The sequence below is a fragment of the Leucoraja erinacea genome, chromosome 18, assembly GCF_028641065.1.
Source record: "Leucoraja erinacea ecotype New England chromosome 18, Leri_hhj_1, whole genome shotgun sequence".
NCBI lineage: Eukaryota > Metazoa > Chordata > Chondrichthyes > Rajiformes > Rajidae > Leucoraja > Leucoraja erinaceus.
Window position 1 is genome coordinate 18,167,678 of NC_073394.1, and position 14,466 is coordinate 18,182,143.

The window sequence follows — 14,466 nt, forward strand, 5'->3', positions numbered from 1 at the left end:
AATATCTTGGAGAAAACAGGTCCTGCAGATTATCCAGACTACACTCGAGGCATACAGGACTTGTTGATTGGAACATATGGCACCTACATCAAGATAGTTAGCTGAACGACATTTTAACAAATTACTTTGAGGTACAGGGAGGCCAAAGACATGTGGACTTGAGTAAAGCAGTCTCCAGAAATTCAGCATTCCCACTGACATTGGGAGAACATTAACCATAGCTGCTCAATGAAGCCTAGTCAAGGCTGAGATTTCACTGCAAGGAGTTACCAAATTAAGGCATGCCAGTCAGGAAATCAGTGTACTCCACTTTCATCTGGCAAATCGAACTGTAGCAACTGTGAGCAGGTTTGCTGTCCAAGTGTCAGGCTCTTCTCACAATACAATCACGATTGTATGACTGAACGTTCTTCATTTTATTGACATTGCTAAATAACACTAATTCAGCATTTACAACAAAAAGGAATTACCTTCACGATGTGCTGCTACACAACTGTGTCGAGCATCCCCTGGGTCCAAACTGGTTTCCATTGCAATTGGGGAGCTACTTCTTAAAGGATCCTTTGAACTGAATGGAAAATATTTGTATTATTTCGGCTTACTCCAGTAGGCAATATTTATTAAATAATTACGCAGCATTCCACGTTGAGCCCGTTTTTCACATAGAGCTTGAAACTCGTTACATATTATTGGGAACTATTGAACTTCAACCCTGCAATCTCTACTCTTAATAACAGGACAGATCCCATCAGACCCTGGGGATTTTCCCACCTTAATGCTCTTCAAGAGCCGCAACACCACCTCGTTCTTGGTCTCAAACTGCCCTAGTATATTATTATTCTTCACCCGGATCTCACTGACCCCCATGTGCATCTTATTAGTGAATACAGTTGCAAAGTACTTGTTTAGTACCTCACCTACACCTTGCAACTGCAAGCACAAATTTCCTCCTTTATCTCTGAAAGGTCCTACCCTCTCTCCCCGATTACTCTCTTGCCTTTAATGTACAGTCTTGGGATTTTATTTAATCTGACTCACCAAAGACACTTCAATGTACCTTTTGGTCATTCTAATTGACTACTGGAGTTCTTTCCTACTTGCTTTATATTCCTCAAAGGCCTGATTTCATTTTCTTAATCCTCACACGCCCTTCCTTTTTCTTTTAGACCAAATGTATGACATTTTTGGTCATCCAAGGTTTCCAAATGTTGCCATCCTCATTCCTCTGTCTTACTGGAACACGCCAGTCCTGAGCTTTAATCAGCTAGCCTTTAAACAACTCCCATGTCAGATGCCACTTACCTAACAACTGGTTCCAATCTACTCTGCCTAGCTCCTGCCTGATAACATTATAATCTGCCTTATTCCAATTTAGGCTATGTTGCCTCAGCAGATGAACATTCAAGTATGTCCTCTCCGAATGTCGCTATGACTAAAGCAACACCACCACCTCTTTTATCTCCCTCTCTATTATATGTGATATCGAACCCTGGAATGTCAAGCTGCCAGTTGTATTCCTCTCGCAACCAAGTCTCCGGAATGGCCACAACATCATAGTTCCAATCACTGATCCAGGTTAAGTTCATCCATTTTAGCCACAATGCTCCTTGCATTGAAGTAAACACACTTCAGGCTAACAGTTTCACCATTGTCCATTAACCTGTCCCGGGCCTCCCTTTAAGACTTCCTGGTCCAAACCTTCTCTTCAGTCCTTCCATTTGCTGACCATTGTTCTGGTTCACACACCCCTGCTACATATTTATATTGTTCTCAAAAGAACAGAGTTTCATAGGTTATGCCACAAAAAAATCGTCTACATTAAGTTGCAACCAGGATATGAATTTGAACCAGGTAGAAGTTACAAAAAACAAAACAATGACTAGGTCTAGAATGCATTGTAGTAACTCAGACTTTCTGATGAACTAACTTTAGAGCCTATTACCATTGGCAACTGAATGCACGAGAAGAGGCATAAATATGACAACACACACACTTACGAGAGGGTATGTTGCAGCGAGTCGGGAGCATGGCTGAACCCTGCCCCCCCAACACCCTGGCCCTCTTCTCTCTCTCTCCCCCACCCACAGCAACTCCAACCAAACGCAATGGAGGAAGCAGTGGAAGCGGGAGAAGCAGCCTTACCCGGGCTACTCTAAATATAAATGTTTAAAAGTCTCTGAAGAATACATCCAAACTAGAGATTTCCTATTAATGGAGCGCACGTCATTCTGTACTTAAGTGACCATCATGTGGAAGAGGAAAGTGAGCGTGAATGCGCATCAGCAATGAACACATCTATCAGGACTATTACATCGAATGGCTGTGCAAAATTGCTCAGCATGTGGTATATTCCACTGGGATTCGATTCCCATGCGTGTTATTTTCAATAGACTTTCGATTTTAGTTTCTCTGTACCAAAATTCCCACGTCAAAAAAACTAGGGTAAATTCATGACAAACACCTTTGACAAACACTGCCTTGACATATTCATCTGCAGCAACAGCGCCACTTATACACCAACCTACAATAAATGCATGGCCATATGATAACTTTCAACAGGTTGCTCCGACATAATTTACCCTTTGGCCCAACAAATACAACAAGGTCATTGGTCCGTGAATAATAGATCTTTTTCCCTTTTTCCCCCACAGTCAAAATGTAGGGGGAGAATCTGCCTTTTGAAAAAAAACATTGGAGGGATTTTAAGAATAGCTGCAATCATTTATGTTACAATTGTGAAAGATAATTGGGCGGCACGGTGGCGCAGTCTTAAGTTGCTGCCATATAGCGCCAGAGTGCCGGGTTCGTTCCGTACGGGTGCTGTCTGTAAGGAGTTTGTACGTTCTCCCAGTGACCTGCATGGATTTTATCTGGGAACTCCGGTTTCCGCCCACACTCCAAATACTTACAGGTTTGTATAGGAAGGAACTACATATGCTGGTTATACACCGAAGATTTGCAGATTAATTGGGTTGGTATAAATGTCCCTAGTGTGTGTGCGTGTCTAGGATAGTGTTAGTGGTGGTGGGTGTGGGCGAGTGAAGGGCCTGTTTCCGCGCTGTATCTCTAAAGTTTAGAGCAAGCTGACGAGTAAGTTCTGCATTACCACAGAACCCGCTAAATAGCCCGCCGCACGGAACGTGTTAAGAGCTTGCTGCGGGCCAGATAAAATCTTGTGGCGGTCCGGATGTGCTCCGCGGGCCATAGTTTGGAGACCCCTGGTCTACAGCATGGAACCTCAGTATACTAAAATATCATAACCTTTAACTTATGCTGAAGTTGTAATCTTCTCCAACAACAATACAATCAATTTTTTGAATATTTTAACAGCTGGAGGTAATAATAATTTCAAATGAAAGTACAAGTATTGTAAATAAAATCACAATAGTATGATGCAGGTTGGTACAAGTCTTGTTAATGAACACGGAACTAACTTCAATGAATGCACATTACATACTTTAGTAAAGGCATTTGGTGTTGCAGTGAGAAATAGAATATAGAATCATGCAGATTTTATTTTTAAAAATCCAAAGAATAAAACTAAATAATATTGAAAATACTAATTGAAGGCATGGAGGATTGGCACGTTCTGCTGCTTGATCAGTCTGCACTAGATTAGAGGGGAGCATTAATAATTAGGAACATAATTCATCTATAGGATTTCTTTGGATGTACGAAGAAAATATTACCTTAACTGAGAGGAAAAATCCGAAAAAGTAGCCCATCCACTTTCCTGCGATACCGCATCACCTGAACTCCACAAAGTAGGTCCACTGGAATTTGATGCATTTATGTTTGTAGTTTCCATAGGCACTTCAAAGTTTGCTGTCCACCCTGGGGCTGTAAAGAAAAGTTACCAGATTTACTAGTGTTTTACTGCAGCTACAATGTTTACAATACATTTATGCAGCATCTTGAATGGGAAAGGACAAATGAGACTAGATCAGGTAGTCTCGCCTCAGACTACACTAGTTTAGCATGGATGAGATGGACAAAGAACCTGTCTCTATAGTGCATAACTCTACGACAGCAAGAAACAGATACTGACAATGGAAAAATTATATTCAACAAATCCTCACTGAAAACCACCATTTCAAAACAAAGTCAACCCACCATTTTAAGATAACCGAGACATACTACATGTCCCATTCCTTAAATACATACTTTAATTATGAACAATTTTCAGTTGATATTTGTCACAAGTCACATCCATATCATTTTAAGATTAAAGAAAATGTGTGTTTTCACTACTTGCCATCATTTGCATCAATTTCCATTCTGTCATCCGGATTGGTACCACTGGGCTCAAATGTATTATTCCGTTTGTCACTTTCCTCGTCTTCAGAATCTGTGCTTTCTTCACTGTCTGTGCTACCTGAACTTCTGCACATAACACAAAATAACTTAAAATAAGTTGGCAACATTTATAGTTTTTCCTATCAGCTGAAGCATCTCAATGGTAGGGGCAGATGGGTAAGGCGAGGTTCATGTCTGGGAAGCCAGAAGCAAGGGGAAATTATCGTTAATTCCAGGACTCTTAATATAATTGATCTACAGAAGGATCTTGGGGTCCAAATCCACAGCTCTTTGAAAGAAGCAACACAAGTAGATGGACAAGTAAGGAAGGAATACATGTTTGCCTTCATCAGTTGGCCATTGAGTATAAGAGTCTGGAAGTCATGCTGCAGCATTTCATACTTTGGATGTCACATTTGCAGATTTGTGTGCAGATCTGGTCACCACATTGCCAGAAGGATTTGGAGAGGATGCAGAAGAGATTTACTGAAATGTTGCTGAATTAGAGTGTATTGGCTACAAGGACAGGATGGACCAATTTAGTATTTTGTTTTGTGGAGCATCGGAGGCTGAGGGGAGATCTCATTATGAGAGGCATCAATAGTTTACAGTCAGAACCTTTATCCCAGGGTGGAAATGCCAAATACTAGAGGGCAGAGAGTTAAGGTGAGAGGGGGGAAAGTTTAAAGGAGATGTGCAGGGCATTTTTGGTTTTTTTCCACAGTGGTAGGTGCTTGGAACATATTGTAAGGGATGGCGATGGTGGAAACTGATATGGATCGTGTGCATACTTAATTTGGCAATATGTTTGGCACAGACAAAATGGGCTAACAGGCCTCTCCTGTACTGTACTCTATGTTCTATGAGTATTTAGGAAACAATGGGAGAAGTCCCAGGCTACGCACCTGTGTCGATTTTTTGTATCTTGTGCAAAGGTTACATCCTTTTCTCCCCAAATATCTTCTTCATCGGACCCGCTGTCATCAAATTGTTGTATCCTTTCTTTACAGCATGCCTCAAATAGTGCTACATTAGCCTGGAGTAAGATGGTCATATGTCACAAGATCCCAAAGAATAAAATAAAAACCACATTTTCGCATTAGGCTTCAGAAAGTAATTAACGATCCTCTGAGAATTAATAGCCCAAACTACACTTCTCGCTAAATTAGCAAAGAAATGAAAGTATCATGATTTATCAGATTGGTGGAACTGAGAACTGTATTTCATAAGAACACTTCAACTCAAAGAGTTTCCAAGCAATCAAATAGTTTCCAAGCAATAAGAAATGAACATTAAAACGTCAGAGTGCTTCAACTCTGGGAAATTCAACAGAATAAAATGGGCAATTGTTACAAGTACTGAAAAAATTGAGAAGTTAGGTTTACACAAAGTAATTTTAGGACCCAATGTTGTACTTTGGCACTCCACCCAATCATGCTGGCAGTTGTGGCACCATCTCAATAATGCCACAAATTGAATGCATATGAGAATGTGTTCAAAAATGCCTCTATTTAGGCTGGTGACCTTCCTCTTCCAAAGAGGTGCTTCAGGTGAAACTGTTTACGAAAGATCATAGTGAGGAAACCAAAAGCAACCATCACTGTGATGCTTTGGGGACTACTCTTCAGTGAAGCCAAAATGTGCTCCAAGCATCAATTTCTAGTCTTCCTTGGCTTCTCGTAATTTGTGGGGATGTTTCTGGATTAATCAAATTCTCACTGGGGTCATACTGCGAGCTGAATAAATTGACTAAATGGCTCCTAATGACAGTTTTTCTCCCCCAAATGCTGCGGCGCAGATGGTCTCACTGAAAGGAGACATATCGCTTTTAGTCAGAACTTAGCTGAATGGCAGAACCAAGAATCTAAATCTAGCAGCTCAAAATCAAAGGAATCTAATGGAATATTTTATGGAATGGGATGGAATACTTTATTGTCACATGTGACTAGGCACAGTGAAATTCTTTGCTTTCATACCCAATGTATACAATTAGCGCTGAAGTAAATCACTGTATTAAAGTCAATTTATGATAAAACAATCCACAATGTTATTTGCAACTAGTTTGCAGAAAAATACAAAACTATAATAATGGTTCACTTTAATTATTTCAGTTTCATTTTATACATCCATTTAGTGCATTTATACAGTTTAATAGAGACAACATCACCTGTACCTTCACAGTCAACCCAGATGGGTTATTTTAGCAAAGATAGGCAAATCAAATTTGGATCCCTACTGTATTGTTTGGTAAAAAAGATTAGCCTGACTTTTAACAAATAGATGGGTTGAATTTCATTTAACCCATATTATGATTAAATAAACATTCTTAGTATACCTCCTCTACCCCACTGCATAAAAAAGAGCAAATACTTACACTCTCATTTGTATTCAATGAAAAATTGATATCACCAATTCGCTCAAAGGGGACACTGCAAATGATGCAAAATGTTGAATAGGATTACAAAACTATAGCAGAAATAAACTGAGTTTCTGCAATGAGAAATAATTTTATAAAGAATATACAGATCATCAGAATCAGCAGAGAATCTATGAATTGATAACATGTCTTCCAAGGATTTGAATTAATTAGGAAAACAAGAATTATATTATTTTCATGTTAACCAAACAAATGTTGTACAGCAATCATTTACTACTGCTTGCATTTTGTATTATTAAGAGGGCGTGTAAATTACACATCAACACATACTAGACCTAAATGACAAACTCGAAGCTTAAAGAAATATTGTAACTGGCATTTTCATAAACAGATGCAGGAAATGACCCAACTAAAATACCTACCTTCTGGAACATCATCTTTCCTTGTATATAGTTGCTTACGCATTAGATAAAATAGGGTAGGCCTACTATCCATAAGTTAGAATGTTACATATGCAAAATTCTACAAAGATTGTATGCTTCATGGGTGTACCATAAACATACAGCATTAAAACAGCCTCTTTAGCTCAGGCTTGCTCATACTGACCAAGGTGCCCCGTCTATACTTGTCCTGCCTACCCGCATTTTCCCCATATCCTTCCTATCCATGTACCTGTCCAAATGTCTTTTAAATGTCGTTAACAACCTTAACTACCTCCTAATACATCTTTCCCCTCTCACCTCGATCTATGTCCCTGGTTCTTAATTCCCCTACTGTGGCTCAAAGACTGTGTATCTATCCTATCTATTCCCCTCATGCTCTTAAACATCTCCATTAGATCACCTCTCATCCGCCTACACTCCAAGGAAAACAGTTCTGGCCTGCCCAACCTCTCCCTATAGCTCAGGCCCTCAAGTCCTGGCAACATCCTCGTAAATCTTCTCTGCACTCTTTTCAGTTTAACAACATCTTTCCTATAACAGGGTGGCCAAAACTGAATCCAAACACCAACACACCTGTACCTTGTACACCATAATATAACATCCCAATTTCTATACTCAAAACGCTGAGTGATGAAGGCCAATGTGCCTTCTTGACCTCCTTATCTATCTGTGATGCCACTTTCAAGAAACTATGTACCTGCACTCCAAGATCCCTATGTTCGACAATACTCCCTAAAGCCCTGACATTTACTGTGAAGATCGTGCCCTGATTTGACTTACCAAAATACATCACCTCACATTTTTCTGCATTAAAATCCATTAACCATTGCTCTGCCCATTTGATCAAGATCCCACTGTGACCTTACTACACTAACCATCTTCACTATCTACAATACCATCACTTTAGTGTATCTTCAAATTTACTTATAGATCACAATAGGTTTCAAGCAGCCACAAACTGAAGATGGCAAATTTGTCTTGTTTTCAAAACGGTGATGGAGAATGTCAAGAACTCACTAAGGGTAAGCTGCATTGAATGCGGGGAGACAGTTGAAAGAAACCTAAATAATTTCCCAAATGCTTTAGGACTGAATTCTCGCAAAAGAACAACAAAGCTCTGTATTATTTTTGAAGTGTCTCAAGGCCGAACAAGAATTGAATCATGCTTACAATATGATTATTACACATAGATGCAGCACAGGAACAGGCCCTTCAGCCTTTGATATCCGTGTCTCGCATTGTGAAAATTTAAACTAATCCCATCTGCTTGCACAAGGTTTATATTTTTCCAGCTCTTGCCCATTTATTATTGAGTCATAGAGCTTTATAGCAGAGAAACAATCCCTTTGATACTTGTCCATGCAGATCAAGTTGGCATTCTAGGCTCGTCCCATTTGCCTGCATTTTGCCATCTATCTATATGTGTGTGTGTGTGTGTGTGTGTGTGTGTGTGTGTGTGTGTGTGTGTGTGTGTGTGTGTGTGTGTGTGTGTGTGTGTGTGTGTGTGTGTGTGTGTGTGTGTGTGTGTGTGTGTGTGTGTGTGTGTGTGTGTGTGTGTGTGTGTGTGTCTGCCCGTCTTGTGGGTGCTAGCCTTTGATTCGTTGCTACGCCAACACCAGACGCAGAAACACCGATTCTTTCCATTTCGGTAGAGATTTCACTTTTCATTCCAAGTATCCACTCCTGATTACATTTTGTCATGTTTATGTACACGTTTTTAATTAAATCCTTCTCTTCCCCCCCACCACTCACTCATTTTGTCACCTCCTGCTGGCCAGCGACCATGAACAATGAACAATACCATTAAATCACCGAGAGACCAAGAGACTGCAGATGCTGAAATCATTTATTCACAGGTCATTCAAATAACCATTTTTGATGTGAAATTGATCTATCAGAAGATTATAAACTTATCTTGATAGGCACCCTTATTAAAATAATCACTATACACAGAGAGGCTTGGAAGAAAAGTTGCCATCTTTCTAGGGGGGGTGGATGGGTCAAGAGATCCTGCACTAACACAGCTTCAAGCAATCAAGCTTTCTTGAAGTAATCTGGGGGCACTTCTCTTCACGTTGTATATTAATGATTTGGATAAGGGGATTGAAGGCTTTGTGGCCAAGATTGCAGATGATGCTAAGATAGGTGGAGGGGCAGGCAGTGTAGAGGAAGCAAGGACTCTGCAGAAAGACTTGGACAGGTTAGGAGAATCGGAAAAGAAGTGGCAGGTGAAATTCAGTATAGCAAAGTGCAGAAGTGCAGAGTCATGCATTTTGGTAATAAGAATAAAGGCGTAGATTATTTTCTAAAGAGAGAGAATCCAGAAATAGGAGGTGCAAATCGGAGTGCTGGTGCGGGAATCCCAAAAAGTTAATTGACAGCCAAATCGGTAGTAAGGAAGGCAAATTCAATGCTAGCATTTATATCAAGAGGACTGGAATACAAAAACAGAGAAGTAATGCTGAGGCTCTATAAGGCATTAGTCAGGCTGCATTTGGAGTATTGAGAGCAAATTTGGGCCCCATATCGGAGGAATGAAATGCTGGCTCTGGAGAGGGTCCAGAGGAGGTTTACAAGAATTATTCCAGGAATGATTGGGAAACCTCCTCTGGACCCTCTTACCAGTGGAAACATCCTTTCCACATTCATTCTATCTATGCCTTTCATTATTCTGTAAGTTTCAATGAGATCCCCCCTCAACCTTCTAAACTCCAGCGAGGAGAGGCCCAGTGCTGTCAAACGTTCATCGGAGTTTAGAAGGTTGAGGGGGGATCTCATTGAAACTTACAGAATAATGAAAGGCATAGATAGAATGAATGTGGAAAGGATGTTTCCACTGGTAAGAGAGTCTAGGACCAGAAGTCATAGCCTTAGAATTAAACTATATAACTTGTGAACTTGCAATCAAACCAAATAAGAAGGATTTTCACATCTTACGAACACAACACTTTTCACACTGTTTGACAGTTTCTGATTCTTGTTAATAATGATTATATCATATAATGATCCTTTTGCACCTAAAGGAAATGCTATCTTGCAAAAACTGGCAAAGAGGATAGGAGACCATGGTCATGCAGGATAGGTAGACTATCTCTGTACGATTTGCTAACCAGGATGTACTTAGGTATGGCAATACTCTACTGGACTGTTTGAAATAAATAATTTCACTGTGCATTTGTACATATGACAATAAAAGCACCATTGAACACTGAACCATTGAGGTGTGTTTTCAAATCGTCATCATCCAGATGTAACCAATACATCAAGTCCACGACAAAATGTTAGTACTTTCCTTGAACATAAATGGCTGATACACAATGGGAAGCAGGCAGGTTATTTTACCTGAAGTAATAGAATAAAATTGTAAACTATTTACTCTTACCAAATTTGATCATGATCAATAAACAGTGGTTCAGATGTTGGGACATGGCATGTACAAAGCCACTTGTCAATGCCCATTGTTCAAAAAACAAAATACACAAGCCACAAAAAGTTCTTGCATGTCTCACACAGACTATCTCCTTCTTTTCCCCTTAATGGGCCTGTCCCACTTAGGCGACTCTTTAGGCGAGTGCCAGGGTCTAGTTTTAATGGAATTCACCTACTACACCTGGCGACAACCTATGATAGCACCTATGACAAACTACGACAGTAAAAATTGTCGCCACTGTTGCCAAAACATTTTCAACATGTTGAAAATTTTGCGGCAGTCGCCTGTAGTCGCCCAAAGATTCGCCTAAGTGGGACAGGCCCATTACCCTTTTATTACATCTTATCATTTCTCTTCTTAGTCTTATAAAGTATATTTTCCTTCTCCTTTCCTCCACTGCACAAAGTCTGTTCCACTATCCCAACACCGTCGATATCTTCATGCCTTTCTCCTTCATTTCCTTTGTAGATTTCTTTCATGCATTCTCAAAAAAAACATGTAATTTGGAATTAAATGATTACCTCTAGCTTTCCTCTTCTCTGTTCTGTAAAAAGACTAGGCCCACTTATGCTCCCAATAGTGAGAGCAATGGTGAGATATAAAAGTTATTCATTAAAAACTCTAATATTAACATACAAATCAGCATCAAGCTGCTGTAAACCTTGCTGGTCACCAACCAATTGATTTTCTTAGTTGAATACATCACCCTATCACTGAATGGGGATACTGGTTTGCACTCCAACTAATCATTTAGATTTCAGCCAACTAAACAGTTCCCCAAGCAGCTGATCCAGCAGATTGAAGGTCACCGTGGAGCGGCCTCCAACCGGAACGACCTGGGGCTCCAGTCGCGGAGCTGCGGACCTACCTACCATCGCGGAGCTGGCTGAGTTCGGAGCAGGAGGAGCGGTGGTGGCGCGCTGCTGCGGCCCGACCCTGGAGATTCGGAGGCTTACCGCAGGTCTGGTGGACAGTAACACCGGGAGCCCGCGGGTCCCTGCTGGGAGACCGCTTTTGGGGCTTCCGCAACGGCGACTTCTCCCGTCCGAGTTGCTTTAAATGGCCGCGGGGACTGTTAGCGCACACCGGGGGCTCCAACACCAAGACCCGGAGCACGGCCTTGCATCACCCGGCGTGGCTTTAATGGCCGCGGGACACTTACCATTGCCCACCGGGGCTTTGACTCTGACACCAGGAGGAGAATGAGGAGTGCAGGGGAGATATAAGACTTTGCCTTCCATCACAGTGAGGAGGAGATTCACTGTGATGGATGTTTGTGTAAATTGTGTTGTGTCTTGGTTCTTTTTCTTGTGTGTATGACTGCAGAAAACAAATTTCGTTTTAACCTCAATGAGGTTCAAATGACACAAATAAATTGTATTGTATTGTCTTCTTCGCTGGAAGAAGATTCAGGAGACCAGAGGTCACACATGCAGGGTTGGCAGCAGCGAAGCTGTGGAAGTAGTGAATGCAAAGAGGAAGAAAGAGAGGTACAGAAGGTTGAAACCTCAAGCAATATTATCCAACATGTAATGAGAGAGGAGCGCACTCTTGGAATATGCAACTAGAATTTTTTCCATTCCTCCTGAACCAAAGTATGTCTGATGCAGGAAATCAGAAACAAGACCCAAAACTGCTGAAAATACTCAGCAGGTAAGGCAGAGTGCTTTTTTCAGATTATAGACCCTAACAAAGGGTTGGTTTCTCTCTCCACAGTTATTTCTTTAAATGCTGAATATTGCCAGCATTATCTCTTCCTGCGAGTGGATTGTCTGCTCATCCTTTACTCTTCATCTGTTAAAGCCGCCAATGGGAACACTTAGTTCCCATTTCATACTGGCAAGACACAACACACCTATTTTTGAAAGTAAAGATTAGCTTAATGCTTCCCTTCAATCTCGAAAGCCAGAACATTTAGTATTCAAGTACACTGATTTTTTCCTTTTCAGCGTTTGTCTTTTCAAGCTTAATGCCATTCAAGTGCCAGAAGTCTTCGCTCCAGTTGATACTATTAAAGTCGGTTTACACAATAGGCTGATGTTTCCCTTTCCACTACTATTCAAATTTGTCACTTTGTCAACATCAATTTAGATTTGATTTATGAGGACCAGTGAGATATGCATAAAGAGATTGAACTAACTCTGGAGTAGATGAGCGAACAAGAGCCAAATCATAGGTCTGACTTGAAGCGCTAGAAAAATAGTTCCCAGAGATTTATTACCAGGATGCAATATTTGGCAGTGATGCATCCATTAAAATAGGCAATGCCTCAAGATTCCAGTTGATGCAGGGTAAGTACAAAATTCTTTAATTGTAATCTAGACTTAACCAGTTAGAAAAGAGCATTTCAAAAGGGCAAAGTAAGATTACATTTCAAAGATGGAGCTTCTTTACCGAAGAAGGCAAAGTCAAGAATTTCCAGCCACGTTTAGAGCCAAAGATTGCTTGCAATTCAAAACATATGTGCAACATCATCTGTGACAGTGCACACTGTGATCAGCTGTGTCCTAGAAATATTTTAAATTCTCATCTGCTGATTTACCCCAATTGAACGGTGAGAAGCTAAAGGATTGAAGTAGGTTCTTTTTTTTTTATATCTCTTGCTTTACTGATAAATGAAACCTAAGCAGAACACAACATTTATTGTATTTGTAGTTTGGGAAGTAGTTTATTTTGTTCAATGAAAAAGAATGTTCCTGTGGTGTTTTATTTCAATTACTTTATCAAATTAATCAAAAATTAGCAGTTGTATAAACAAATGAATGTGGATATTCATCTAAACTTTGGGTTCCATGCAATGTAACCACAACGTCAAAAGGCTGAGCAATGAACTAAATTCCTGTAAGGTAATTCTCCAGTCAGTTTTAGATGTAGCCTTGTAGCAAAATATCAAAACAGGTTTTAAACAAGCATTCGATCTAAGCTTAAAGGAATGACAACTGGTTATCTTTCTTTATGTTATTTGCTTACATGATGATTCAGTTAAATTTGTAAACATATTTTAGTTTTTAAGCAAATGAATGTTGGCAAAATTCAATTTTCTGCTGAGACAGAAAAAATACCGTAGAACAAATCCACGTAAAGTGCAAAATGGAAATTACCTCAATTGAGCTAATTGTTTGACTTGGGATGCGTTTAATCTCTGCATGAGCAGAAGACGCAAGATGTACCCTTTCATTCACAGGATGCACTGTATGACTGTGGGAAGAGAAAATTATACTTTAAAGCCCCGAATCATAGAAAGGATCAACAGTATATTGTTGAAATTGTTCACCAGTTAACATATTATCCAGCAGCGGATGTCTTTTCACAAGGGTTGAGTCTCAGCCACTGAATACATATGTGTGCATCCAGTGAAAGTATACCTTTCCAATCAGTGTACAATTTCCTCAAAATGTATCGTTACATTTTTCAGAAGATATCAAACGCAGAATGCACTTCACTCTCACAAAGAACCACCACCAAGCACCACCAACAGAAGTAAAAGTGTCTCCAAACTTCATCCACTGGTATTTGCAAGTGGCTTCTGTACAGAATCCATAGAGAAGATTGAAGTTCAATGCAGAAATGATCTGAGAATACAGAACCTTTGGCATGTCCAGGAAATAGCAAATAACCTGACACCACTACACATATACTCAAGTATATGCTAGAGTTGCCAGAGTTTGAGAAAATGGTGCAGGTGTCTTGAAATGTCATTCTCAGATTCCAAGTCTGGGAAATTCAATTAAAATTCAGCAAGATGAAAGAGTCCATGGCATCAAATATTACAAATTGATCTGTGCAGCAAAGTCTACCATGAGTAAAGACAGTAATCAAAGTGTAGACCAGACCATATCATGAAAACATCAAAAGACAAGCCCAAACAGTTTCTCAAGACTGGGCCAAAAGTTACTCTACGCAGAAGAATACAGCCATTT

The 14,466-nt window shown here is 40.1% G+C and overlaps 1 protein-coding gene across 8 annotated transcripts in view; it reads right to left on the reverse strand.

The window, feature by feature from the left end:
- LOC129705704 (serine/threonine-protein phosphatase 6 regulatory subunit 3-like) overlaps positions 1–14,466 on the reverse strand; it is an 86,735-nt gene that overhangs the window by 17,058 nt on the left and 55,211 nt on the right. For all 8 annotated transcript variants that reach the window (XM_055649426.1, XM_055649424.1, XM_055649427.1 and 5 more), the window contains exons 16-20: positions 6,671–6,725; positions 5,202–5,332; positions 4,256–4,383; positions 3,690–3,840; positions 471–568 (exon numbers count right to left, since the gene is read on the reverse strand). In XM_055649426.1, coding sequence (XP_055505401.1) covers positions 471–568; positions 3,690–3,840; positions 4,256–4,383; positions 5,202–5,332; positions 6,671–6,725 — 563 coding nt within the window. The remainder of the gene's footprint in view (positions 1–470; positions 569–3,689; positions 3,841–4,255; positions 4,384–5,201; positions 5,333–6,670; positions 6,726–14,466) is intronic.